The 26,358-nt window shown below is 47.4% G+C and overlaps 3 protein-coding genes across 24 annotated transcripts; 1 reads left to right on the forward strand and 2 right to left on the reverse strand.

Moving 5' to 3' along the window:
• Positions 1 to 304: 304 nt before the first annotated feature.
• Positions 305 to 6,239, reverse strand: LOC133492752 (lethal(3)malignant brain tumor-like protein 4). Of its 4 annotated transcripts, none has more exons than XM_061805386.1 (18): positions 5,744 to 6,239; positions 4,558 to 4,588; positions 4,386 to 4,471; positions 4,221 to 4,325; positions 3,948 to 4,083; positions 3,765 to 3,856; positions 3,543 to 3,685; positions 3,396 to 3,472; positions 3,249 to 3,334; positions 3,043 to 3,153; positions 2,862 to 2,976; positions 2,666 to 2,765; positions 2,367 to 2,471; positions 2,217 to 2,291; positions 1,753 to 1,826; positions 1,344 to 1,474; positions 1,198 to 1,260; positions 305 to 1,121 (listed from the first exon to the last, which is right to left on the reverse strand). In XM_061805386.1, exons 1-18 carry the CDS (start codon positions 5,759 to 5,761, stop codon positions 567 to 569), a joined length of 2,103 nt encoding a protein of 700 aa, XP_061661370.1. In that variant the 5' UTR covers positions 5,762 to 6,239; the 3' UTR covers positions 305 to 566. The 4 variants fall into 4 exon arrangements, with proteins under 4 accessions (XP_061661370.1, XP_061661369.1, XP_061661371.1 ...); XM_061805385.1 differs by having other exon boundaries at positions 2,217 to 2,294; XM_061805387.1 differs by lacking the exon at positions 5,744 to 6,239 and adding an exon at positions 5,360 to 5,482 and having other exon boundaries at positions 2,217 to 2,294.
• LOC133492751 (protein 4.1-like) lies at positions 5,386 to 25,786 on the forward strand. Of its 18 annotated transcripts, none has more exons than XM_061805367.1 (27): positions 12,145 to 13,258; positions 13,997 to 14,164; positions 14,242 to 15,144; positions 15,207 to 15,383; positions 16,147 to 16,251; positions 16,331 to 16,373; positions 16,549 to 16,624; positions 16,986 to 17,107; positions 17,202 to 17,298; positions 17,414 to 17,501; positions 19,054 to 19,098; positions 19,223 to 19,375; positions 19,437 to 19,534; positions 19,614 to 19,789; positions 19,948 to 20,039; positions 20,476 to 20,566; positions 20,748 to 20,879; positions 20,949 to 21,073; positions 21,223 to 21,267; positions 21,367 to 21,396; positions 21,472 to 21,660; positions 23,072 to 23,167; positions 23,248 to 23,967; positions 24,519 to 24,563; positions 24,835 to 24,924; positions 24,993 to 25,073; positions 25,143 to 25,786. In XM_061805367.1, the coding sequence occupies exons 3-27, from the start codon at positions 15,070 to 15,072 to the stop codon at positions 25,149 to 25,151; spliced, it is 3,000 nt and encodes a 999-aa protein (XP_061661351.1). In that variant the 5' UTR covers positions 12,145 to 13,258; positions 13,997 to 14,164; positions 14,242 to 15,069; the 3' UTR covers positions 25,152 to 25,786. The 18 variants fall into 18 exon arrangements, with proteins under 18 accessions (XP_061661349.1, XP_061661368.1, XP_061661362.1 ...); XM_061805372.1 differs by having other exon boundaries at positions 12,145 to 12,978; positions 13,052 to 13,258; positions 13,997 to 15,144; XM_061805370.1 differs by having other exon boundaries at positions 12,145 to 12,623; positions 12,770 to 13,258; positions 13,997 to 15,144.
• On the reverse strand, positions 6,358 to 12,029 carry zbtb14 (zinc finger and BTB domain containing 14). Of its 2 annotated transcripts, none has more exons than XM_061805389.1 (10): positions 11,730 to 12,029; positions 9,629 to 9,817; positions 9,395 to 9,565; positions 8,857 to 9,030; positions 8,619 to 8,762; positions 7,835 to 8,082; positions 7,686 to 7,771; positions 7,466 to 7,605; positions 7,294 to 7,389; positions 6,358 to 6,575 (listed from the first exon to the last, which is right to left on the reverse strand). In XM_061805389.1, exons 2-10 carry the CDS (start codon positions 9,815 to 9,817, stop codon positions 6,435 to 6,437), a joined length of 1,389 nt encoding a protein of 462 aa, XP_061661373.1. In that variant the 5' UTR covers positions 11,730 to 12,029; the 3' UTR covers positions 6,358 to 6,434. The 2 variants fall into 2 exon arrangements, with proteins under 2 accessions (XP_061661373.1, XP_061661375.1); XM_061805391.1 differs by having other exon boundaries at positions 8,932 to 9,030; positions 11,730 to 12,027.
• Positions 25,787 to 26,358: the final 572 nt, after the last annotated feature.

Genomic DNA, 26,358 nt, shown 5'->3' on the forward strand with positions numbered 1-26,358 from the left:
CCGCTGAGGTTAATGTGCTTTGCTACATGCTCGCATGTGCTAAACCTGATCATTTTTACCACTTCGCAAGCTAATACTCGCTAAACACGAGGCGGGAATGTCTTTTATGGGTGAGGATTGGACAGCAGTTTGTCCTCCCCAGTTTGAGTGTATTCCACGACAGCTAGCGTTCTATTCATTGAATTGCGATAGCGCTAGTCGTGGGGGAGCCTGAGCTTATCCCAGCTGACTGGGGAAGAGGACAGGAACACCCGAAACAACTTTGTACAATAAATCAACCACTGACATGACTTCCGAAGTTTCAGTTTCATGGAAACGTCAACGATTACCGTGACACGAGGAGGAAACTCAACAACGTCCTTGTCAACTCGGTGGTTCTTCGTTACCCGATTGGTTCTCGTCGTCGGGTGGTTGCTTCTTGTCCTCATCACTTGACTGGTTCCTGTCTACGTAATGCGTGATTGCTTCTTGTCAACTTTTTGATCAATACCTTCGTGACCTGATTGGTTTCTGTCCATACGTGATTGATTTTCACAATCATCATCTCATAGACACCTTCTAATTTCTCATTTTTGAACCCCGTCGCCATGGTCTGATTGATTCCTGCCCATTTCATGTGATATGTTCTTTAGTTCACCTTCTGATTGGCTCTTGTCAACTTCAGATTTCTCATCAGTATCTTCGTGACCTGATTGGTTCTTATCCACATCATGTGATTGATTCTCATCTTGCGATCGGTGCTCTTCAATTTGGAATTTTTGAGCCTTGTCGTCATCACCTGATTGGTTATAATCAACTTCATGTTTTTGATCAATATCTTTATGACTCGCTTGGTTCTTGTCCTTTTCTTGTGTGTGGCTCTTCTCCCAATCACCTGATTGGTTCTTGTGAGCTTCACGTAATTTCTTTTCTTTGTCAGGCGATTGAGTCCCGTCCAGGTCTAGTGCTTGTTCTTTGTTCATGTGACGCAACTGGTTCGTGTCTTCATCACGTGATTTGCATTCATCGTGTTTAAACATCAAGATAGAATTGTAAATTTTGAGGGCGGGACCGAGTTTGATTGACATAATTGTGATGATGTCTCGTTGAGTGAGCAGAAGGAAGGCTCGCCCGTCTATTTGCTGGACAGAGTCGGAGGCCAATCAGATCACAGCAACCTTGAACGTGAGCTAAGGCACCGATTGGTTGTCTTCTCACCTCGTCACTGAATTGTTTGGCCAAGTCCCCGCAGCCAGGAAGTGATTCAACAAACGCACACACCTGAAAACACACACACTCAGAGGTCACACAAACGCACGCGGAAACCTCTCAACGGACTAATATTCATTAAAAAATGGCCAGACCTGCTGCACGCTCCAGTGGCGGACGGCATTGGAGTGAACTTTGGTGACTCCTGGCAGCAGCTTGCGGTGTTGATCCCAACAGGTGGGCGGTGACGACACGGCAGACAGGAAGACCGACTGATGGAGGACCTCTGGGACGAGAACACGCCACCCACGAGGGTCACAAGACAGCTCTCGCGTGATGACGTCAGATTGTTTTGTCCATATGTGGTGAGGTTATGCAGCTTTGTCATCTGACACGATGTCATTGCGTTTCATCACGACATGATGTCATACAGTTGTCACGGGATGTGATGCTGTCATTCTGTTTCATCACATTGTGTGATGGTGACATACAGTTTGGTCGATGGTGCCATAAATATTGGTGACATTATGTGATGATGTTCCATGATATGATGTCCTACTGTACCTGGACCACAACCTTGAATGTTAAACTCCTCCTCTTCGTGTTTCGCTGGCAGCAATTTGGTCTTCCTGGGTAACCTAGTGGTGGAGTCATAAGTCTTAAAGTTCAACCCCACTCTTCATGTCCATTTTTTTGTGGCGACGGAGCCGAAAACCAGCTGCGCGATGTCAGAGGCTGTGGCGTTGGATGACTCGTCCACAGTGTTTGGAAGCTGAAATCAATTTTGGACTGTTTTTAGCCTGATTTCACATACTTTGTGGAATTTTGGTCCATTTGTTCATTGTCGGGCTTGCTGGCAAGACTTTTCTGTGACGTGTCAAATTTGCAAGACCTTTTTTTGGTCCACTGCCACACAGACTTTGTCCCAGCAACCAGAATGTGACTCGATAGAACGCAGACCTCTATCGGGGCCCGCTGGACCTAAACTCACTACGGAGCCGACCTAACCCAAATAACAATTGTCTGACCTGTCGCTTATTCTTCTTCTTTTCACCGTAGGAGACAGGAGAGTCTCTCCACAGGCTGTCTTCACCTCAGCACCCCTTCTGCCGGACACACGGTATTATATACACTCCCTGATGGCTGTGGGAATGCAGCCAAACGACACTTCTAGTTACCCTTGTGACCGGTTGCCAGGGTGATGTATGGTCACTCCTCCGAGCCTATCGGGAAGCAGCAACTCCTTACGAATATTAATATCCGAGTATGGACATCCGAAGGCGCTGGAGAACAAACAGAGCGAGACAGCGTGTCAAAAACGGGACATGGTGGCTGTTCGAAATCACTGACTCAACCTCACTGTCGACTACACGCTATGACATGGCGACAAAACGGGCAACATTTTACAGCGTGTAGGGAGTCATTCCCAACAGGGTGACCGTGTGGGTAAAAGCTCAAAGAGAGAGCAAAAGTCTACCTGTGGTGTCCCGTGTATTTTGGTCCTTTGATGTGTCCCACTCCTCGGCAGCCCGGTGTAGGACACACCCCCTGAGAGTGGGAGAGGGACGTGGACCGCTCTACACACGCAAACAAACAAGCATTGACGGAGGTTGGCAAGGTTGAAGTACACCAAACAGCTTGACTGTGGACTGGATGAAGGAGGCGGAACTGACCCGGCGGCACCTCCAGCGGATGACCTGTGCGTTGACACCAGCCCACTGGATGGAGGTCAGCGAGGTCATTGTCACACCACACGTCAAGCTGATGAGACCAGCCGTCGTAGTGAACCTACACGCGGGCGCACGAGCCAATTCGGTCATCGGGTCGGACCTACGCTCGGTCGGGTGCCGGTACCTTGACTCTGTAGTCTTCTGTGGCTGTTACTGTGGCAACACGAATCAGCATGGGGTTCCTCTTATCGACCGCCTCCAGTCTTTGGTTGATCTGAAAACCGTGCGGCGCTCTCTGATGGGACACCCAAGTCGTCGTTCCGGTTAACTGACCGGCCGCAGAGTCCTCGTCTTCTCCTCGACTTGCTTGTCTCTCCCCGCTTTCCTTACCGTGGTAAAAGCTGATCTGGGAGCGGCGTCTAAAGCCGTTTCTCGCAGGTATTCCTCCCAGGTGAAGTTCTCGGGGTCGGGGTGAGCTGAAGACCAGATTAATGACAATCGATCAACGTGTCGATTGATTTGAATGACGCAGCGTACCGTGCGGCGCCGTCAGAGCTCGTCCGTTTTCTTGACACCAGCCGACGGGACGAATCAAAGGACTGCTGCTCTCGCACCTGAGGAGTCAATTGTGTCATCGATCAAAAGATGACCGATGGCAGCGCTCCCTCCTGACAGGGATCTCACCAGTAGTCGTAAGAGTTGTCCCAGTTGTCGAAATGAACGAGGACGCGATCGTCCACGACATCGGCGACCGACGCCACACAGACGAGGGCTGGATTTTTTTTATCCACCGCCTCCATCTTCATGCCCACGTGGAAGTCGCATGACTGGCAGTAGAGAAGTGAGGTGAACAGGCAGACGGGCAGATGGACAGACGGGAGAGAGGACAGGGAACCGTGTACTGACGGCCGTGCGACAGGTGAAGAGGCTCGGGGGTGCGGCCTGAGCTCCAGTAGACTGCAGATACAGCGACCAATCAAAATCGCTCTCACTGTAACCTTGAGAGAGAGAGAAACAATTTAAGAAAGGTCACGTGACCGGCAGGAATGGCACAGATGTTACAAGTTAGGGAGGAACTTAATCCGTCACCTCTGGGCGGTTGAAGCCTGCGTTTGTTGCTGCGACACCAGCCCGCCGGTCTGATGTCAGGTGAGTTGCCGTTTACCCAGAAGTCATAGCACTCTGAGTAGCCGTCAAAGTGTACGCGCAGCCGGCAGCCAATCACCTGTCAGAGCCGTCGCAACACATTCATTTCAGCCGATTCCAGAAAAAGCACGAAAACACTTTCTGCTTTTTAAAGCGTCACAGCGCCCCTGCGCGTTCGAATCGTGTTTCGGCGCGCTGCGTGTGCGAGTCTGTTACCTCGACAACAGTCATCACACAGAACATGGAAGGATGCAGCGGGTCAATTCCCTCCAACTTCATTCCAACTTTAAAAGTGCTTCTTTTTGGAGGAAACGCCTGAAACTGACACAAAGACGGACAGCTGACACCGGTCTCGTTGTCTTTGTGTGGGGTTTTTATTACCTGTGTAAAGAGCTCCAGAGGAGCAGCATCAGCATTTTGCTGGTTCAGATAGTGTTGCCATGACCACAAACGTCTCCTCACGCTCACTAAACATAAACATACGCACGCACACACGAAAGGTTAGCACAAATTACAGATTAAAAGTGTGTGTGTGTGTGTGTGTATATGTCACCTGGAGCACTGCTATGCTTATTCTTCATTTTCTTTGGCGCACACACGTACAAACAAAGAAACACACACACACCCGGGATTAGGGTTTTGTTTTTCAATGTGACACAATCAATGCAATGGTGTACTTAGGTGAATTTCTAAAGTGAAAGTACGATTTTACAAGTAATCCTGAAGTGAATTTCATATTGTTTCACTTCAGTTTCTCCGTCACGGCAGTAAAGTGCTTCCATTCGGAGAGGAAATTCACATCAACGTCCTCTCATCAAGTTGTTGACTTTTCAGCGGCGTTTAAGAATGTGACCACGCGGGTGGGGCACGTCACTTAACGCCCTCAAAATCCCACCTTCACGTCCAGCAGATTTGCATCTGAAATAAAATCCCTTACTGACCCACCAAAAATCGTTCGCTACAATGGTAACGTGTTAAGGCACATCACTGATACGGTATTTACGTAATTATATTGGTGAAATCAATATTTTTAGGGTTACGGCTGAAAGTGGGAAAGCAACCACGAACAGTAATTCCCGTTTGTCAAGGTTAGATCGAATTATTGATCCAAACCTATCGTCAATCGCCCAGATTTTCACTAATCGGTCTTTAATGCGAAAGGCTGACCGGTAATGCGGGCTACATCCTCGCTACCTTGCCGAAGTTTAGTCAGACGGTTTCAGGAGTACACGCCACGAAAGTGGCGCTGATCCGCTCCACAAAGTCCTGCGCCGCTCCCGGAGACTGCGGAGACCCGCTCGAGGGAGCTGGAGCGAGCCAGGGGGGCGGTTTCAAAGGGACACAAAAAAACCTACCGTGGACCAAAATCCGCCACCTCCACACCGACAGCCGTCAGACACAAACAACACGGAAACGCTGCTCGAGATGCCGACTGCGCATGATCCGTGCAGGCAGACTGACTGCAGGACAGACGGACAGGCAGACAAGACTGGCTGGCTCAAAACAGTAAGTACAATAATTAACTGCGTGGGGGGGGAATCGTTCTTGTATGCAAGCTGTTAAAACGGTTATTTTGACGTATAAGTCACCATGCATTAAATGAATTTGGGACTTATTCAAGCATTGTGCACAAGTTATGAATATTGACTGACAGTCACGGCCGTGACCCGATTGAGGACAAGCAGAACGGATCGGATGTCGAATGAATGAAAATACAGCTATGGAAAAAAAATGCATACATATGTTTTGTCGTCCATTGTGAAAGGAGAAGCAGCATCATCAGAACAGCAGGCGAGGCTATCCTATCCTAGCTAAACTATGCTAGAAGTTCAGGCTCGCTATGGAACCGTTCATCCTACTCTACTCCCTGTTGTTTTTCCTCAAAGGCTCAGTTTTATTTCTATAACTCAACTTTTTACACATTTTCTTTCAGAGTTTTTTTTCCTGTAAGTTTCAGTGTTTTTTTTTTTTTTCATCCATCCATTTTCTGAGCCGCTTATCCTCACGAGGGTCACAGGAGTGCCGGAGTCCATCCCGCCCGTCATCGAGCAGGACGCGGGGTACGCTCTGAACTGGTTGCCAGCCAATCGCAGAGCACACGGAGACAGACGACAGTTGCACTCACAATCACACCTGTGAGCAATTTAAGTCTCCAATGAACATATGTTTTGGGAAACCGGAGAAAGTCCTCAGAACTGTGAGGCCAACACTTTACAATTGTTCCACCGTGCCACCTTCTTTGAAATCAATAACTGCAAATTCTCTTTTTTTATGCCTCAAATTTCCACGGAAAATTCTCATCCCTGCCGAAAGTGACGTCCACACATCAGAAGGGAGCGGGAGCCAAGCGACCTCAAGTTTGTGCTCATGAAACTGAACAAAATGTTTTATTTGAAATGGAATCAAACATTTGTGTACAAATGTTCCCTGTTAGGAGCAGCTCATGTTGTCCATGTGCGACTCTTCGGCAGCCATGGCGGCCGCCTGCAGAGCCTCCGTATCGCTCTGCAGAGGATTTGTCAACTTCCTCTCGCTGTGCATGTTGTTCTCGTGACGCTTTAGATCAGATGCCTGCAAACAAACAAAAGTCACAAAGTTTAAGTGAAAATCAGAATCAGCTTTATTGCCCAAGCGTGTAAACACACACAAGGAATTTTTCTCCGGCAGTCGGTGCTGCCCGGGTACGACATTCAGAACAAAGAACGAGAGACATTTCTGTTGGTGGAAACTATTCCTTAGAAGAGTCACAGATGTGCGAGATGTAAAGTTTTCTTCATGTAGAACAGGGTAGAGAAAAGAGGGTGTCAACGTCCCGCATTGGCTTACGCTTGTACAGAGTGCCTTTACCCTTCCGCGGTTCCCGTTAAAAACTAGATGACATAACGGGTGTCATTTGTCACTTGAATTCTCGTTGTTCTCGATGACGAAAAACCAAAAGATTAGAGTCAACAAAAACACCAGTAGATTTAGTTGACCTAAATAACAAATGTCAAGGAAAGCAAACTTTCCCTTCACTTCCTGAAAGTCATTACTGTCACGTAGATCCGGTTCAGGACCAGCCCTGCAATGGCTGAAATCTGTTGTCAGGACAGTCCACGCTTCATTAAAAGTCTTAACTTTGCGTAGTGTCACAAAACTGTGACCAATTGACACACAAAAAAAAAAAAAAAAACACTTTATGTGGACATCACTACCTAAGCCCACTTTAAACTAAAAATATGACAAAGGTGATTCTTTCAACGGGCCAAATGTTTTGGGATTGTGTGTCTAATTCATGCGATGTGAGCACCTTGGCGAAGGCCTTCGTGCACGACGCACACACAAAGGGTTTTTCTCCCCGGTGTCGCCTCTCATGATCTTTCAGGTGTGACTTGTGCTTGAAGGCCTGCAACCAAAACCACAGACGGATGGGTGAGACGCACAGAAGAATGACAGACGGCTGGAGCTTTTCCCTAACCCACCTTGTCGCACATCTGACAGGCGAACGGTCGCTCGTTGCTGTGGACCCGCTCGTGTTTCTTCAAGTCCGGAGCCCGAATGAAGGACTTCCCGCAGACGTGACATCTGTACGGCTTGAAGCCAGTGTGGATCTTCAGGTGTTCTGGGAGAGACAGGCCAGGACCGAGTCAAATCCTTTAGACCCCCCCCCAGCCGGCAGTTCTGCTAAGCGACGGCTTCTACCTTTGAGGTGGGCGTGGGTGGTGAAAGCTTTGGCGCAGATTTCGCACGCGAACGGACGCTCGGCCGAATGAAGCTTCTCGTGTTTCCTAGACACACGTACACGTCGAGCGTGAAGGTTAACCGGGGAGGTCGGCCGCGACATCCTGTACCTGAGTCTGGACTCGTCCAGGAAGGTCTTGGCACACACGTGGCACGCCAGCTGTTCTCGGTGCCCGTAGAGGAGATATTCAAACTTCATGTCGGCGGCGGCAGCGGCGGCCCACGCGGGCGGCTGCTCGTCTTTGACCTCGCCCATGCTGTCTGCGAACGTCAGCGTCTGGGTGCCGTGGTGTTCCGCCCCGAGTTCTTTCGGCTCCGTCTCCATGTCTGTCACCACGTCTTGGTCATAGCACGCCACCTGGAGGCCACACGAGACCACAACACCCAGCTGTGACTTCCACAGACTCTCGCTTTTGTATGGCAAAAGGACGGTTGTTCGACGCCACCGCTGGCAAACAGAGTCTTGTCATAGGCGTGCTTAGAATTCGGGCCTAGTTAGCATGATGACTGATGCATTGGCTAATGAATTCTGGAGATAATTCATGTATGTATGCAGTATTCAAGGTTTCAAGGTTAGGAACCGGGGCGACCGTTGACACGATTCTATTTGACTTCCAAAGTGTCGGGCTGTGCTGTGGCTAAAGGAGACGCTCCGTTCATTGCAAAAACAAAAATCTTATCTAGTGAATTTGGCTTTCCTTCTTCTTGTAATGGAACCCAAAGCATTTTCCTTGAAAAATTTTTGCACTAAAATTTTGGCCAGTTAACCGGCGATATTTTTGCTGCCAAACACCGCACAATTATTCACTATTGTGTCAAACTCCCAAATGGTAGCGAGCGGCGTGTCCGGAGGCCTGTGATGTCACAGGAAAACCAGTGAGCAGGTTCTGGTACCTTGTGGACATGCTCATTGGCAAGTTCCTTCAAAATGGCTTCCTGCACACGTAGCGCCGCATTCGGAGATTTGTCAAGCTCCTGATTGGCCGAGGCACCGACAAGGTCATCTGGCGTGGGAGCGTCCTCGTGCTCCCCGAGCACCTGCACATGCACACACATGCGCGTGTGCCGTTAAAACAGCAGAAACCAGAAGGCAAGGCACAAAAACTTTATCAGGAACTCCTAGCTTAGTTACTGTAGGTCCCGTTGAAAAAGACGCTTGACAAAACCGTAGAACAAAATCAAGCGTTGAGCAGAATCGAGCGTTAACCTCGGCCTCGGCGACCAGCTGCGCCTCAGGTGGCAGCGCCATCTTTACAATGTCAAAAGGAAACTTGTCTTTCTCTTCGGATGGCGCATCGTCTCGTTTCTGCGGGAAGAGAAAAAGAGAGAGAGCTCTTTGACTCGTCCCAGTCGGCGTGAACTACTCTCAAATAAAGCCTGGTCCACTTTTCTGATTTCAGTGTGCAATCAACCGCCAAATGCTGGTTCTGAACACCACCGGTCATACGACAAAAGCAACACAAAGCACCTCACAGAACAGTTCATGAATGACAAATCCCTCCCATTCGCCCTCGTGCGACAAGTTTCATTGCCCACTCTGAAAAGAGAATTAAAAGATGCCAAGTGGCTGACGGCAGACAACGGAGGAAATGCCGCTTCCAGAGGCCAAGTGGATCCTGGCAAAGCTCGATCCCAACTCCAAACTTACTGAGGCGCGCACAAGTTCGTACCTGCGAGCAGAGTTTGTCAAGGAAGCGGATGCCCAGGATTTGTCCCGACGACATCATCAGGTTGATGTCTCGTTTCTTGATGGAGATCTTGGCCGTATACATGTAGTTCAACACTTCTTCAAAGATGTCGGAGCGGATGAAGTCGATTTCGATCACAGACGAGTTGTCCACCTGGACGCACAAATCACACTGAGGACCGTTGCACGCGGGCCACGGGGCCTGTTGTGTGTCTACCTCGTGTTTTTTGAAGAGTTTCTTAAAGTAGTTGGAGCAGGCCGCCAGGACGCAGCGGTGAGCGCGAAACTTGACGTCTTCAACCACCACGGCGATGTCGCAGTGTTCACCCTCCAGACGCTGCTCGTTCAGCAACTTCAAGAAGACGTTCTTGTGCTCCTCATCCACAAACTTCACTGTCTCGGCCATCTGAACCACGAGTGCATCACACACACTCTTCACTCTCATTTGGAGGCTAAATCGCTAGCTTGCCAGGATACGCACTTGTGTGCACATGTGCAGAAAAGGTCTGACCGCTCAAATTGACCGTCAGTCAAGTGACAACATTTCCAAGTGAGGATTATAGGCCGACTTCTACGTTTCGATCGAGCCACATAGATAAGACGATAGGCTGACATTTTTTTTTTTTTTTTGGGTGGTGTAACACGGTCATGTGATCTACTACTACCCCCTTCGACGCATTGAGCACTCCTGGTTAAGATCATCACCTGCCACCGCGGGGGACCACGTTTCAAGACCGCGACTGGAGTCACGGCTGTGGTGTCCTTGAGAAAGACACGGGTACGCCGGGCGCTTAAGCTGCCTCCTGCTCCAGTGTGTTCCACTAACAAGTGTGTGTGTTCAGTGCTGGGTAGAATGCAGAGATCAAATTTCACGTGCACACATGCAAGTTCATGACACTCAAGATGATGATTCTTCTTCAATAGGGCCCCACGTGTAGAACCTTCTCTCCACATGTTTGTGGCAATTTCAAGGATTTGGGGCTTCAACTGAGATGTCGCCCAGATAATCATCAGTTGCAAAGCATCTGCTTTGTCCACCACTGCTTGTCACGCGTGTCCATTTTTTTGAAACGCTCGCGACATTTGGATGACACGCAGGTCGAATGAGCGCAGCCTGAACATCCATACTGCACAGATTTATATGCATATTCGAAAGATGCCTCAGTTGCATTTGGGAGAAAAAAAAAAATCGTAATTGCACTGCTCACGTTGACATGAAAATAAAAAATATGATACGAGTCACAGAGGGGAAAAAAAAAATCTGAATTGATTTGCAGTGTGAAGATAGCTAAAGTAAACGCCACTTGTCAAGGCTTTACAGAAGGTATTATTACATGATTAAAAGTGCAAAAAGGAAGAAAAAATATTATTGCTGAGGTGTCACTCATTTGAATTGACTAAAAACAGATGAATTGGTTCCTTCCATAGTGCTACTGCATTCATATAAGCATAGAGGTTGAACGTCGGGGTTGGATTCCGGACTCTGGCCTTCCTTTATAAAGTTTGCATGTTCTCCTGGTTCTCGTGTGGATTTTCTCCAGGTACTCCCACATTCTAAAAGCATGCAAGTTACATTTCTTTGAGACTTTAAATTTTCTGCAGGTGTGAATGTGAGCGTCACATCTATTTTGCCTGTCCGGCCTGACCAGTACGAGTGTATTAATGTAGCCAAGTTGACTAAAATACGAACTAATAGCGTACAAATAAAAGAAGGTAGACGGAATCCAGTGTTAACAAGCTCGAGGTCGTTCGTTCGAAGTACGAACCCTTTTGAATCGCGGGCACGCGCCTGGGAGCCTGAGTGCGTTTACTCGTGACGTCACAGGCGAACGTTTGTCAAAGAGCTAACGATTAGCATGGAGCGGCTAAACTCCAAAGTGGGTCACGAACCCGACCAAGTTAGGAACAAGATTCGTCGAGTGTTGGCGGCAGCGTTCGGGTGACATCGCACGAACAACGAACTGAGGTTCGGGGGGCCCAGCTCGTCGCGGAGCTCTTCGAAAGCTAACGCGAAGCCGCCATCAAGCTAACTCCACGAACGGGCCGGATCACAAGTGTTGAGTTGGGCTGCGGGGCCAGTGCGTTTGGCGTGCTCGTCGGCCTGCTGGCTCGAGACACAAGATGGCGATTTCCGCCAAGTGTCGGCCCGCTCGTCGATCACTTGGTTTGCGGGCGTCCGTCTGCGCGCGGCCGTCTGCGGTCGCAAGCACGAACGGGACGAGGACGAGCGAGGACGAGGACGAGCGGCCATGAGCGAGCGAGCAGGCGGCCATGAGCGGATCGAGAACGCGCAGGCGGCCAGGCGGGCGGGCTCTTACCTCACCGCCGCCCGGCCGCGGGTGTCGTCAGTGGGATGTTCGGCTCCCTTCGCTCACCGGAGGACCGGCCGGCAGCGAGACTGGCACCGGCCGGTTTTCCTCTTGTTGTTGATGTTGTTGTGGACGTCGTCGAGGCCGCGCACCGTGTCGATCGAGGCCGCGCTTTGCTCTCAGGCAGCGGCGATTCATCGCGCATGCGCGATGCTGGAGTGCGCGGACTTGCGGGAGACCGGGCTCCGTGTGTTTGTGGTTCCGTTTTTCACCCTGTTCGTGGCAATTTGGCCGCGTCCTTACGTCAGCGCGTCTGTTACATGGGTTGTGTAGAGACGAAAAAGAAATAAAAAAAAAAATATATATATATATATATATATATATATATATATACACACACACACACACACAGCAGCACAGAACTGCTAAACACATAAAAGAACTCAACGCAGTGTGAGGTTAAGTTGGCCACCTGTCAGTCATCAGACACCAAGTGACAGGACTGATAAAAACTAAATGACGGTTTGGTTCACTTTCCCCATTGAAACATTCAAAGTTTTGTTAACATTCCAACTTTATAAAAAAAATGCTGACTTTTGATCCCACAGTACTGTCATTAATCACACAGCTAAGAATCAAAATCAGCTTTATTGGTCAGGTATGTAAACATCACAAAGGAATTTGTCTTCAGTGGTTGGAGCTGGCCCAAGTACCACATACAACAGCAGTCAATTGACAGGGAAGAAAAGTATTTTGTTATTCTAGCATTTGGAGCAATCAGAATGCCCATTTGAGCGATGGCCCAGTGCAATGACCGTTGTGCAAAGGGTGTCAAGACTTCAAGGAGTCTGCAGTTGAAAGTGACTCCTTTGTGCACTGGTCTATAACGGGAACTCCAAACGGGTAAAGGCACTCCGTATAAGCTGCACATAATGTGATGCGCTCTTAATTGTTCTAAATGAAGAAGACCACATCTTGCACATCTGTAACTGAATCTGTCTTGTTATTTGTTCTTGTTTGTTTTTTCTTTGTTCTGAATGTCATACCAGGGCAGCACCGACTACCAAAGACAAATTCCTTGTGTCTTGTTACTCACTTGGCCAGTAAAGCGGATTCTGATATACTACGACGTGACGTGACAACGGGGTGTTGCAAACTCCACACAGGCGGGGCCAAAGTTTGATCTCTGGTCCTCAGAACTGTGAGGCAGACCCTCTGCAGCGGCCTCACTGTTCCGCCCAAATAATCAACATCATTGGTGAGGCGTCGATGTGACTGCAGTCACAATTCACTTTTTACTATGTATTCATTCTTTTATTACTCACTAACAGTCTAAAATGTTTTGAGTCGATCGCTGAAATATATACTGGGTATATATTTTCATTTGGGACAAACGACTCAAGAAAGCCCATGAGAGCCACCCCCGCCTACCCCGTGCGCATGACGTCACTGCGCCAGAGAAATTACATTGTAAAAAAAAAAAAAAAAAAAAAAACGTAACGGCGACGAGGAAGAACGCCTCGGACGCAAGCAGGCAGGTAAGTAGGGGTGGACATATATTGGCAATTTCTACTGATGAATGATTTTGCATGTTGAAGACTCCGACTATTGTATAGCTAAACACCGGATTATTAGATTCCCCCCGCCCCCCGATTGCCTCCTCATGCGGCAGCTGTACGCCAGCGTTGCAGTACCGTGCCGTGCCGGTCTAAGCTAGCCGGCTGGGGTGTTTCCTTCCTGCTGCAGGATGAAAGCATGAAGGACTTCTTGCCATCATTTGCATTCAAAGCCAGTTGGAAAATAAAGAAAGAGGACTTTCATCAAGGATAATAAGGCTGATCTGTGCGTTTTCAACTCAAGTTTTTCAACTGAGCTTAATACAAACCTACTTTATTTAATGTACAAATTGAATATGCTTTGGAAGAGTAAACACATTTTATAAAATAGGACATAATATATACACCTCTAGAATTGGACAAATTACATCGTCAGGGAGCGAGTCATTTTCAACACAACATCGATCAATCATTTGCAAAAAAAGATGTAGTACGAAGTTGATTGAATTTGGACAGCTGCAACGCGAAAGTGGATTTCATGATATTCTTAGCAATATAAAGTTGCATCTAGACAATGTGTCATTTATATAATTTATAGACCTAACTTCCCCAACTTTCACCTAAAAAAAATCATCTAAATGTCTAGGATTGATTTACAACTTTTGCGCTCTCTCTCTCTGCACGATGGTAACATGCCATACGTGGTACACATGATGACAGTCATACCAGTGCGGGTCAACGAGGTCCGGGGGCAGGTTTTGAGGAATCAGAACACTGTGATCAGAAATTGGCTAAGGGCGACCCCAAGAAATGCAACGAGACGTCCACAGCCAACGCACTCGAAGCTGCCAAGCAAAGATTTGCTCCCTTAGCTACTCGCCAGAAAAGGTATACGAGAGACGGAGAGGCCAGGAGAATGAACATTTTTCCTTCAACAACCCAGCTAAGTTATACTCTGTGTCAAGGTACCGTGACTGAAAGAGTTCGTTCAAGGCTGAGACAGAGCAATACTGGAACATTATCAGGGAGATGGAGGCGTCACACATTATCATCGCCCAATAGCTGGCAGACTTGAGGAGCGCACAGAAATCTCCCAGAACAAGAACCCGTAGTTTGAACTGTGGCACACATCCAAGCAAGAGTGTCTGAGATGAAGAGCTGCACAGCACCAGAGTCCGACATGATTCACGCTTCCAGGCTGAAGAAGCTAATTGCACAAATGAATGAGCTGCTAGCCCAGAAGCTACCGATACTATCATACTACCAGCTTATAACCAGCTTCAGTAACACATGGCTAACCCCCAAGCTGTGAGGATCGCTCCGGCAGATAACATGAACAACGTACATCTCAATCCAGAAGAATGCAGTAAATACACACCCATGTACACATTTACATAAGACCTAACGCCCTGATCCGCGTCCGTCCGCCCGCTGCCCCCCGGCTCACACGGACGCACAAACACAAACACTGACCCACATTGTCCAACTGAAAAACAGACCACATTCTCTTAATCTCTTTTTCTTGGTCTATGGCTCAAGCGTTGCCATGGCAACCCTCACATGCCAGCTGGCGGGGTCAAAAGATTGGCGTTCACAAAACAAATCTCTCTTTCTATTTTTTCATAGTTGATTCTCTCATCTTATAGGAGCTCATCTGACCTCATTTGTTTTGATGAGCAGTACGTGAGCATGATGAGTGAGCAGCAGCCGTATTGGACTTGACTTTCACTGTCGCTCACCAGCAGAACCAAAGCGTAAAATGACTTTGTTGTCATTGATCCAGCACCGTCAGCATGACAACCGAGGTTCAGGAGGCGCAGAAGGCGGAGTCTCTCCCAGAAGTAGGGGCACACTCCACCCCCGTGCAGGTAAGGAAACCGAGTGAGTCATCATCAGAGCAGAAGAGAAATGTGACGTCACTCCCCACCAGTTAGGGGAGGGGCGAGCATCCCGGAACCCGCTTCGCTCATTGGCCGACGAGCAGAGCGGGCACCTGTTGTCTAGCGGTCCGGTCGCTCCATCCCCCGTCAGAAGGTCACTGAGCTTTCGGACCATGCAGACCAAAGTCACCCTCCTGGATGGGTCTGTCTTCAGCTGCACGATGGAGGTAAGAGCAGCACCCGCACGCCACGGCCGCATCATCAACAGTGCGACATCATCGTCTGGCCGCACACGCGTCACTAGTGTGCCATAGCGTGACCGCACATTTGTCAACAGGTTCACGCCGGACCAAACGGGTCATTAGCATGAAATCATAGTGCGCCCGCACACGTCAATAGCTTAGCTTTGCGGTGTCCCTTTTGTCTTTTGTCAGAGAGGAAAACAAATGGCGTCTGATCGGTGGTGGGAAGCCAACAGCAGCTGAGCGCTTTTCAAAAGTGGCAAGCTGTGTGCGATTTTAGTGAGCAACACAGGTTGACAGTAAAATACATTGGAAGTTGTTTTTTTGATTTGGAACTTCAGGTCCAGTCCAGAGTCGACGTCTTGGTTTTGGTGTGAATGCTACTTTTATCTGGACTACTTTTGTTGTCATTCTTAGCTCTGTTGTCAAGGACGTTTGTAGCGTACCAAAACAAAGCAGAGAAGGGTCTGCTTACGGCTCCATTAAGAACTCCGGGAGAAAACAGAGCTGTAGCAAGATTTGGCATTTGCCCCCTCCATATACAAGCCATCAAAGCTGCATCTGTGCGCACGTACGACGTATCAAAAAACACACCAGCGTTACTGTCAACACAAGGCGGGAAGACTCAGTGGGGGGTATTGAAGTTCACACCCCCATCCTGACAATGCAGAATGCCCTCGGCAGGAGCCCGCTTGTAGTCGTGCGTGTGGAGCTCGCCTGACAGGGTGCGCTGTTGCTGTGCGTGCAGAAACGCGCTCGCGGTCTTCAGCTGCTGGACAAAGTGTGCGAGCACATCAACCTGCTGGAGCGAGACTACTTTGCCCTGTCCTTCCGAGACGCAGACAACAACAAGGTATGCCCTCTGCGCCTCTTTTTGCAGCCCGCCCGTTGCCCCCAGTTGCCCCCAGTCACCTCTGAACCATGTCTCCTAGAACTGGTTGGATCCTGGGAAAGAGATGAAGAAACAGGTCAGAGGTCAGTAAGTCTCCGGTGGGCGGCGCATGACTTGCTGCCAACAATCTTTATTTTGTAGTACAAGTCCGAGTTGTTTTATTGGCACTTGTGAAAATGGACTGTTGTACAACCTTAAGAGGTGACCAGTAGGTGTGCGTGTCTGTGTGTGCATGCGTGCTCATGTTTGTTCTTGCAGGTGTACCCTGGAACTTCTCCTTCAATGTCAAATTTTACCCCCCCAACCCCGCCCAGCTCTCTGAGGATATCACCAGGTAGGTCGGTTGAGCTTTCAATCGAACGTCAGCTGACTCGTGAGTCAGGGTTCTGTCTTGACTTAGGAGTTGGATCTGTTGACGTGAATTTCCTCATTGAAATGAAATAAAATGGTGCTAACCAGATTGTCATGAAGAAAAATTGCCTTGAGTTGAATAAAATGGGAATAAGATATCAAAATAACTGGTATTATGAAGTGTACACATTGTGGTATTTGTGCATTGGTCTAAGTTGAGCGGAGGTGATATCGGGTCGGCTCGTAGGTCGCGAGCAACAAATGGAAAAATTGATTGAGCGATGGCTCATAAGTGTAAGAACGCGTGAGTCAAGGATGTAATTGTGTTTATTTTTTTCGCGCAGGTACTTTCTTTGTCTGCAGCTCAGAGAGGACGTGGCTTCGGGTCGACTTCCATGTTCCTTCGCGACTCACGTCGTCCTCGGCTCCTACACCGTTCAGTCAGAGCTGGGAGACTACGACGCAGGTAATACTTTGTTCCTGACGCACTCCCGCCCACCACTTGCACTGTCCTTCATCCTATCTTCTTCAGGCCATCCTTCATTCTCTCCCTCCTTCAGATGAATACGGCTCCGACTATGTGAGTGAACTTTCCTTGGCTCCAAACCAAAGCAAGCAAATGGAGGAGAAGATAGCGGATCTTCACAAAACCTACAGGTTGACGTCCACCTTTGTGAAAGCAGACTGATCTTCTGTGAACTCATTTCAATGACAACGTAGTGATGTTTGGCAACTCCTCCAAGCTTCATTCAACATTTGTGATTGCCTTTAGAGGAATGACTCCAGCTGAAGCCGAGATGCTTTTCCTGGAAAACGTCAAGAAACTTTCCATGTATGGAGTTGACCTTCATCACGCAAGGGTAATCTGCACACACCCGTATTTTAGTGTGACAAATATCCTTTGTGGTAATTGATTTTTGTATTGTCTGGCAAAGCTACTCATGTTCATCATTCTTCATAATTCTGAACTCTATCTTGACATATGGACAAGACAGACTGGTGTTCCTAACAAAATGGCCCGAGAGAAGAGAGAAGCCTGGCATGAACAAATCCCGTTCCCTAATTAATCACCAATACATGACCCAATTCTTGCTTGTGGTCGATGCTTTGTGTGTGTGTGCGTGTGCGTGTGCGCGCGTATGATTGTGTGTGTGCGCTTATCCCACTCATTTTTCTATTCATATCTGATTCAATTGGTCAGTGCAAAGCAAACAAACTACATTGACTGATGCCCAAAAAAGTTTGGTTTTGTGTCTTGCTTCACTGCATTGCGTTCATTCATTCATTCACTCATTCATTTTTCTGAGGCGCTTGTCCTCACGAGGGTCGCGGGAGTGCTGGAGCCTATTCCAGCTTTCAAAGGGCGGGAGGCAGTGTACACAATCAACTGGTTTCCAGTGATTTGCAGGACTCAGGGAGACAGACAATAGTTGCACTCACAATCAATTTTAGAGTCTCTAATCATTGCATGTTTTGGGAATATGGGAGGAAACCGGAGTTCCTGGAGAAAAACCACGCGTGCACGGGGAGAACAATGCAAAGTCCACACAGGCGAGGCTGGGATTCGAACCACGGTCCCCAGAACTGGGAGCCCAACGCTCTAACCTGTTTCACTACGTGTCGCTGTGGATTGAATTTTGCACACAAAATGTTTGTCTGGATGAATCTTCTTTTTTTTGGACGCACCTCAGAGCTGATAACAAAGAAATATCCCACACATAATACCATATTTTGCTTTTGGGATGGTATTTTAAACTCAGTTAAGATAAGCGGGGCACATGATACCAATTTGGCGTAGTTTTGGGAGTGACTTTTGAAGCAAAATTTACTGCCAAGGACGCTGGAGGGAGTCCCCCTACTCATTTTTGAACTGGCCTTAAGATTTGACCTGATCACTGACCTTACAACAACCTGCACTGCATTTCAGAGTTTCCAGAGGTCAAATAAATGATGTGCTTAATCTGAGTTAATGCATCATTAATATGCTAACTGTTTTGCGGTTAATCATGAATTAACACTTTTAACGTTGACCTCCTTAGTTGTGTCATATTTCCATCCATTTAGATACTGTATGAATTACAATTAGTTGACAATTTGTCAGACAGATCTGATTCCTGCAAACTGTCCAGAGTTTTAGGATAGTCATGATTTGAGATGAGTCTCAAGTGGTTTTGTTTCCCCACAAAATGATTTTTGTTGTCTTTTTATTGTGTGCGTACAAACACATATCTAATGCATACAACAGCAGTGTATGCGTGTGAGCAAGTGAGCCTATGAACTCCTGTCAAGACTTTTTTGTTTTTGCCCATAAAAGGTAAATGTTTCCAGCCTAGCTGATATTTCTATTGTGCCTCTCGGTGAATACGGTTTTTATTTGTCCTGTCTGTTTGTTTGCTTTGAACTTTGGACTAGATGGTAGGAAGCCGCTTTGCTTGCTTGTCTTCAGGTCTCTCCGAGGTAAGATGGTGTGCTGCTCGTCTGTCACGTATGTCTGCTTTGATTTGCTTTATTTGATGTTTAGAGGCTTGCGCCCATCAAAAGGACGAGCCCCATTTGACAACGGCATTCTGTGTGTGTGTAGGACTCAGAGGGAGTGGCCATCATGTTGGGCGTGTGCAATAGCGGTCTGCTGGTCTACAGGGACCGACTGAGGATCAACAGGTTTTCATGGCCAAAGATCCTGAAGATCTCCTACAAAAGGAACAACTTCTATATCAAGATCCGACCTGGAGAGGTGAAGTCCTATGAAGAAGGGAAAAATTGAACTGTAGGATGATGTGCTCGTTTGTATCCAGTTTGAACAGTTTGAATCGACGATTGCTTTCAAGCTGCTTAACCACAGGGCAGCCAAGAGACTGTGGAAAGTGTGTGTGGAGCATCACTGCTTCTTCAGGTAAGTAAAGTCTTGGTGTGTGGATCGATGTCTACGGTCGGGAATGTCACTCGTTCCTTACATCTGCCTTCTCCGTCAGACTTATTTCTCCAGAAGAACCTCCCAAACGTTTTCTCTCTCTTGGTTCCAAGTTCCGCTACAGCGGTCGCACTCAAATTCAAACCCGCAGAGCGAGTGCTCAGATTTCCAGACCTGCACCCCATTTCCCGCGATGCATCAGCAAAAGGAACCTGCTGAGTCGCAGCCTGGATGGAGGTATGGCTCCTGTAGTCCAGAATGAAGGCTTTTTGATCCAGGTGTGGATAAAATATCAACATCGTATCGTAACTCGGGAGCATTTGGGGATCTCGTTCATGACTCCATGTTTGCTGGTCCAGTTTTTTGCAACACAGCTTTTGTTTGATCCATGTCAGTGACCAGAGATTTCATTGGTCCTCAGCTCCAAGTGACAGCCCTACCTCCTCCCTCAATGGCTCTCCAGCCATTACTGGAAGCAGACAAACAGGTAGAAAGGAATCTGTCAATCAAGCATCAGTAATGGGCTGTGATTGGCCACAGTTAAAATGTGTTTCCTCATTAAGCTTCTGACTGGCTGCAGAAAACCAGCTGCGTCAGCTTCTTAGGTGGCCACGCCTCCTCCTTTTACGCTGCCTGCTCAAGCTTTGGTGTTTTGTGGCTAACACATATGGCCGTACTTTGTTCCGTTAGATGTAAGCCGGACAAAGTCATGTCACCAACATCGTCTTCCAGAGGTAGTCTCAGAGTCGTAACTGATGGGGGTCATGTAAAGGAACGCTCCCTGATGTTGTAACACCTCTATGCGCTTGTGGCAACCCGTGTGGAAAATTGCCACAATATACCAGATTTTCTGGTGTGTGTAAACGACACATTAAGAAGGAAGCTAATATTTTGCTGCAGCTCTGATGAGGGCCTTTTTTCAGGATTTATGTGAACGAGGATCTGAAGTCCCTAATTCGCCAGAATTCATCCGACAAAATGTTCTTTGCCCTTTTGAGATGGAGCCAAACGAAGGCAGGTGCATATCTTCTAAGGCCTGATTGAACTGGAGCTGATTGGCTGCTGCCCTGGCTGCTTTGCATGTGTCCCGACCATTGATTAAGTGATTCTTGGAGGATCAGAGATATGAGTTGACATTCTGTTGCTATGGATACAGCAGGGACAGCTAACCGTGTGTGCGTGTGTGTGTGTGTAGATACAGGCACGGGTCTATATTTGGTCTCTAAAGCCATCACTGTCAGTGACCTCATCAGCACAGTAACACCAGAGAAAAGGAGGGATGAACAGACTGATGAAGGAACCAATCAGGAGAGAGCACTTAGACCAAGTGAGTAGAAGTGCGAATCAAAGGAACATCTTCTTCATCTTATTTATCTAATTGTTTCTTCTATGCTAGTTGAGGCGGTGCAGGATAGTGTCAAAATTGAGCATGAAGCGGCGCAAGAAGCGGAGCAAACCAAAGTAACAGAGGCATCGGAGAGTCCGTTAACTCCTGAACAACTCGACCACAAGTTTCAAAATGTTTGTATCGCCACTTTCAAGTATACAGAGACAAACACAATTTTAAACTCATCATATATGCACATGTTAATCTACAGCCATCCATTTGTCCATTTTCAAAGAAGCGGTCACCATGGTAACTGGTCATGTTGATTAATTTATGTCCTCAGACAGAGTTGACAGAGACTATGGATGGAGACCTTACAGCCACTGAGGTGATGATGATGATGATGATGATGATGATGATGATGATGTTGGTGGTGGTGGTGATGATGATGATGGAAGGACCCCTAACTTGTTTTTTTATTTGTCAGTCTGAACAGGAAGATTTAAAAAGTGATCAGGTAAAATTTTGTAGATTGGATTTTTTTATATTCATTGAATTGTCAGCTCACTGTACCACTGGACTGTGCCCTCAGGAAGTGATGTCGATTCCAGTCAAAGTTGAGAAGGTGGTGAGCGTCATCAGCGACCTGCGGCGCTCCTTCTTAGAGGGAGAGGGGCCAACGGGGGAGCCCACGGAGTGGGAAAAGCGCCTGGCGGGGTCGCTTGTTCGTCGACTTGACGACTTGCCAATGATCGAACCTTTGGAAGCAGATGAGGCTCAGGTGATGGTCCTGGGCTCAGGCTGACTGGATACATCTGTGCTGTGTGTGTGTTTGTGCCTGTGCGGGAGTAAAGGAAGAACTTCAATAGCCAATTACAAAAAAAGAGCATCACTCTGGGGTAGAGTTACAATACCACCTGTGGCAGTAGACTTAAGCTGCAATACTATGAGAACATCAAATATGAAGAAAGTGACAATGGTGACAGGCATTCTGTCGACAGGTGATGATGTCGTCACTGGGGTTTTGTCAAGCTTCATAAGTCAGGCACAGATTCCACTAGTGTCAAACGGAGAAGCCGTAACTCCAAACATTTGCAGCGGTGAAGGTGCTCCTCGGGAGTCGCCCCAAGTTGAGGTGTGTGCAAGCACCATCCCGCTGATAGCCGCTATGCTATGCTTTGTAGGAGTTGGCTTGGAATCCCAGTATAGAAAACTTGAAATGTAGTTATGATAACAAAATAAATTATAACGGTTGAGTTGTAAGTATGACTTCAGCCTGACATAATGAACTATTGGGGGTCCATACATCCAGCCATCTTTTTACTTTGTCATTAACAGGCATCCTATTGATACTCAGTACTGTGGGCTCAAACTTCAAACAACTGAAGGATATACAACTCCAAGGTGTGTGTGTTTGCGGCAGATGTAATATGACGAACAGTTCATTTCTGTGGTCTGGGATTTTTCGGGCGGCTGTGTGTGGGCAGGTGAATAGAACAGGCAGCTGTCTTGGTGGCAGAAATGGCATGGGTCAGGAACACAGCGGAACACTGAGCACGAGTCACAGGGGCTAATAAGACAACAAGGAACAGAGTTGTTTACGTGAACTAAGGGACAGTGATACGACTGGAAGTAACAGCAATATTTTGGCGAGGATTTCTGGAAACAGGTAGGCTTATTTACACCAGGGGTGATGAGATGGATTGGAAAGAGGTACTGCAAACAGGAGTGGGGAGAGAGAGTGACAGGACGCAGAAGTGCCCACCAGGCTTCAAAAGCAGTAGTAGCAGTACACGACAGTAGGCCCCTCTCAACAGACGTCTTCCGGCGTCCTACCCAGGCTTCCCCAGGTGAGGTGTATAAAAGTCATCCAAAAGGGTCTGATCGAGGAATAGTTTTGGTGAAATCCAAGACTACTACTCTGGCCCATACCAATCCCAGTTGACCAGGTTGTGGAATGCTTTTACCCTAGACCGAAAGTCGAGGACACGCGACACCGTGAAGGCCAGAGTGTCATCAATAACCCGGGGTACGGAGGGGCCTTGGCCGGAGGGCTCAGGGTGCAGTGGGAGACTGGCTTTTGGCCTACCATTCTCGATAACGCGCTACTCACCATTCTTCCAATAAATTGATCTGCAATGTCTTAATCGCATTTCCACTGAATGATGATGTTTCTCTTTGTGTGTCTGCAGCCGATCCCCGTGTTGAACGAAAAGTGTCCTGAGCTGAACGCCTTGCTGAAGTTGGCTGGAGAACAAAAAACGTTTAGAGACGAAACACTGTTGAAGGTGTTTGTTGGCATTTATCAGGACTTGAATCCAGATCTTTGCCCACCCCTGATGCCTGTCTGTCTCCTTCCTTGTTTCAGACTTCAGAGAGGATGCACATCATCACAGCGGTGACACAGGAGGAGGAGTCTATATGTCAGGTAGCACCAGGAGGTTTTATGGGACCACCTCCATGTGAACCCCCACCTCCCCCGCCGGAGGCTTCAGTGATTCATGTTGATGACGGCGGAAAGGCCCTAGTCAGGGATATGATTAAACAGGCTGAATGGCTTAACCCTCAGGGTATGATTGATAATGATGATGATGATGATGATGATGATGATCATGATGATGATCATGATGAAGACAAGCTGAGTTACCAGGCTAGTGATGATGATAGTGACACTAGCCAAGATGCTGTCAGCGTGTTGGCTCAGGCAGTTGTGGAAGAAGCCATGGAGACTGTGGTCAGGGAAAGTCCAAGTCCAGTAGCTGGCACTCCTACATCAGATAGCAAAATCGCTAGCTTTTCTTGTAAACCTGACCAGCACAAGCTGACAACAACGGAGGCCAACCTCAGCCCCAACATCAGGACCCGTTTCATTCTGGCCACTCAGGTGGCTACCAGTTCAACACTCCACAGCCATGACGTGGAAGACTCAAATGATTTCGGTGAGGAGGAAGACGGATGGGGGACTTGTGAAAAATCCCCTTCCCCCTCACTACCGCCGCACACCAGCCAAGACTTGCCTGGCTCAACCAATGAAATTGTGCTTTGCAACCACGAAGACCAAGACAAGGAAAGGGAGCGTCTCCAAGAGGTAACAAATGGTCACAGAAACCATTCCCAGATAAAAGATTCCTAGCAATGCCACTGAAACCATTCCTTGTGAAACCGTTTCCAATGACCCAGTTCCAATGGAACCAATCCCTATCAAACCCACTCCCAATGAACCAATACCATTGAAGCCCCTCCCTGTGAAACCAGTCCCTATCAACCCACTCCCAGTGAACCAGTTCCATTGAAAACAGTCCAAGCAAATGACTCCCAGTAAACCAGTTCCAATTGCATTGAAACTAGTCCTTGTGAAACCTTTCTGTATGAACCAGTTCCAACAGCATTGAAATCAGTTCCTGTGAAACCTGTCCTACGAAACCGCTCCCGGTGAACCAGTTCCATTGAAACATGTCCCTGTGAAACCAGTTCCATTAAAACCAATCCCTGTGAAACCACATCCAGTCAAGTAATTTAATTTGAGCAGTCCCAGTAAACCATCCTTAAGTGGTTGAGGCTGACTGACTGGAAGAGTAAAGGTTGGCTTGAAAGTCAAACAGTTCTTGGTGCTTCAAGTGGTTGATGTGTTTTTGTCAGGTGGTTCCCATGACAAGGAAGACTTTGATGTTCGAAGCTCTGGGGGTGAGCATACTTTTTATCACCTGTCCTGTTTTGGTTAAACATTCGGGGAGACAAAAAGGAAGGCATTAAGAAAACAATTGCAACAGTTGTTCCAGAAAAGATGTTCTTGATTCTTCACTGATTCCAATGAGTCTGTCGAGTTAGACGGGCAGACTAAGTCAATGAAAAAAGACACTAGAAAATCACAAGTGAAAGTTACAGGGTGATTCTAGAAACGTAAATAGAAGAAGGGAGGCGAGGTTGACGTTGGGTCAATTTGCTCACGTTTCAGAGGCGAGTGGACGCAGATCGTCCTGTCGGACTGCTGCTGACTTCCCAGAGCTTCACGGCAGAGACATCCAGCATCTCGCACGTTACCAAGGTCATGAAGAACCATCAGAGTTGTAAGATGAAATTTCAACTTAGTTCATCTGTTCTCTCTGTTGTCAGATGGTGAATCGAGGGATTCCGGAATCCAGGATCGAGAAGAGAATTGTCATTTCTGGAGACACCGAGATGGACCATGAGCAGGTAATAATAGCCCCGGGGCTCTTGTTGAACATCAGTTAATTAGCGTAAGCATCCACCTGTATCTTTCAGGAAGCTTAAAGAGCCAAACCACAACATGTCACAGAATCCAATGAGAGGAGGAAATGGTCTTTCTGCAGCATGACCTCATGTTCCTGTAGCAAGCAGACAAGACCACTGCAATATATGCTTTTATTTTGACAGACTGATTGCAAATTCCTTTCTGGAATAAAGTTGAAATAGCATGAGTCCCAGCAGAACAGAGCAACTGAAACTTCATTTACCGTGTTATTTTTTATCGAAGAGACAATGAAAACAGCACACAAGGCTATAAGGGCTGTAATGCTAACAACGCAAATTGTTGATATAAGGGTGCCAACTCGACAAAAGCTCACATTGGCACCAACATTTTACAAGTTTCTGCAGTCTACATGTGTGATATTAGCATGCTAATCTTGCTACGTATCTACCAAAACAAGCTGTATCCAGTCCAATTAGTTGATTACTTTGTACAGATCACCTTTTCACTCCTGCTCATTTGGCATTTGAATAGAGTCTCATGAAATAGGAAGAATTCTTCTTTTTTACTTTGTACTTTCCCCATTATTGTGACATTCACCTATGTATGGTGTCATTGGATATTATTGTTCCTTAAACAACAGCTGTGTAATATAACATCAGGTTAAGACAAATAAAATAAAGATGTCATCATTCCATGTAGTTTCTATCCCTTTTGGATAACTGCATCCATTCTTTCATTCATTTATCATTCATTCATTTCCAGTCACTTTCCTCTCCAGGTCAAAGGTTATCTTGAGTCAGAATGGTTGCCAGTCAATCACATGACGATAAAAGGACCCGCCCGGGATATTCATATGTAGCTTTCATACCCCCCTAGCCTAACACAGAGAAAAAAAGATGTTTCTCCACTTTTCCCAAGGATATCTTCATTTGAAGGTGTTTGACGCTAGTGTGAAAGTTGAGCATCCTCTGGTTGAGTCAAACTTTTTATTGTTCGGCCGTTGTTGCTTGAAATATTTCTGCCATAACGGATTGTAGGTAACAGCCTTTTGTTGCAAAGTGGCATTGCCAACGGATGTGACACAAGGTAAAACTAATTAACAGCTCCCCCAAAGTCTGAATGACCCAAAGGTGCCACCAGTCCCAACCTGAAGAGAGGTCAAATGGACCTTAAAATTATTAGCAGCTTCTCGTCAAATCTTGATTCCTGGAACATGGATGCAAGGCACCACCGACTGCCGTTGAGTGGAACTGCAACCGGCGCGAT

The sequence above is a fragment of the Syngnathoides biaculeatus genome, chromosome 19 (assembly GCF_019802595.1).
Source record: "Syngnathoides biaculeatus isolate LvHL_M chromosome 19, ASM1980259v1, whole genome shotgun sequence".
Lineage (NCBI taxonomy): Eukaryota > Metazoa > Chordata > Actinopteri > Syngnathiformes > Syngnathidae > Syngnathoides > Syngnathoides biaculeatus.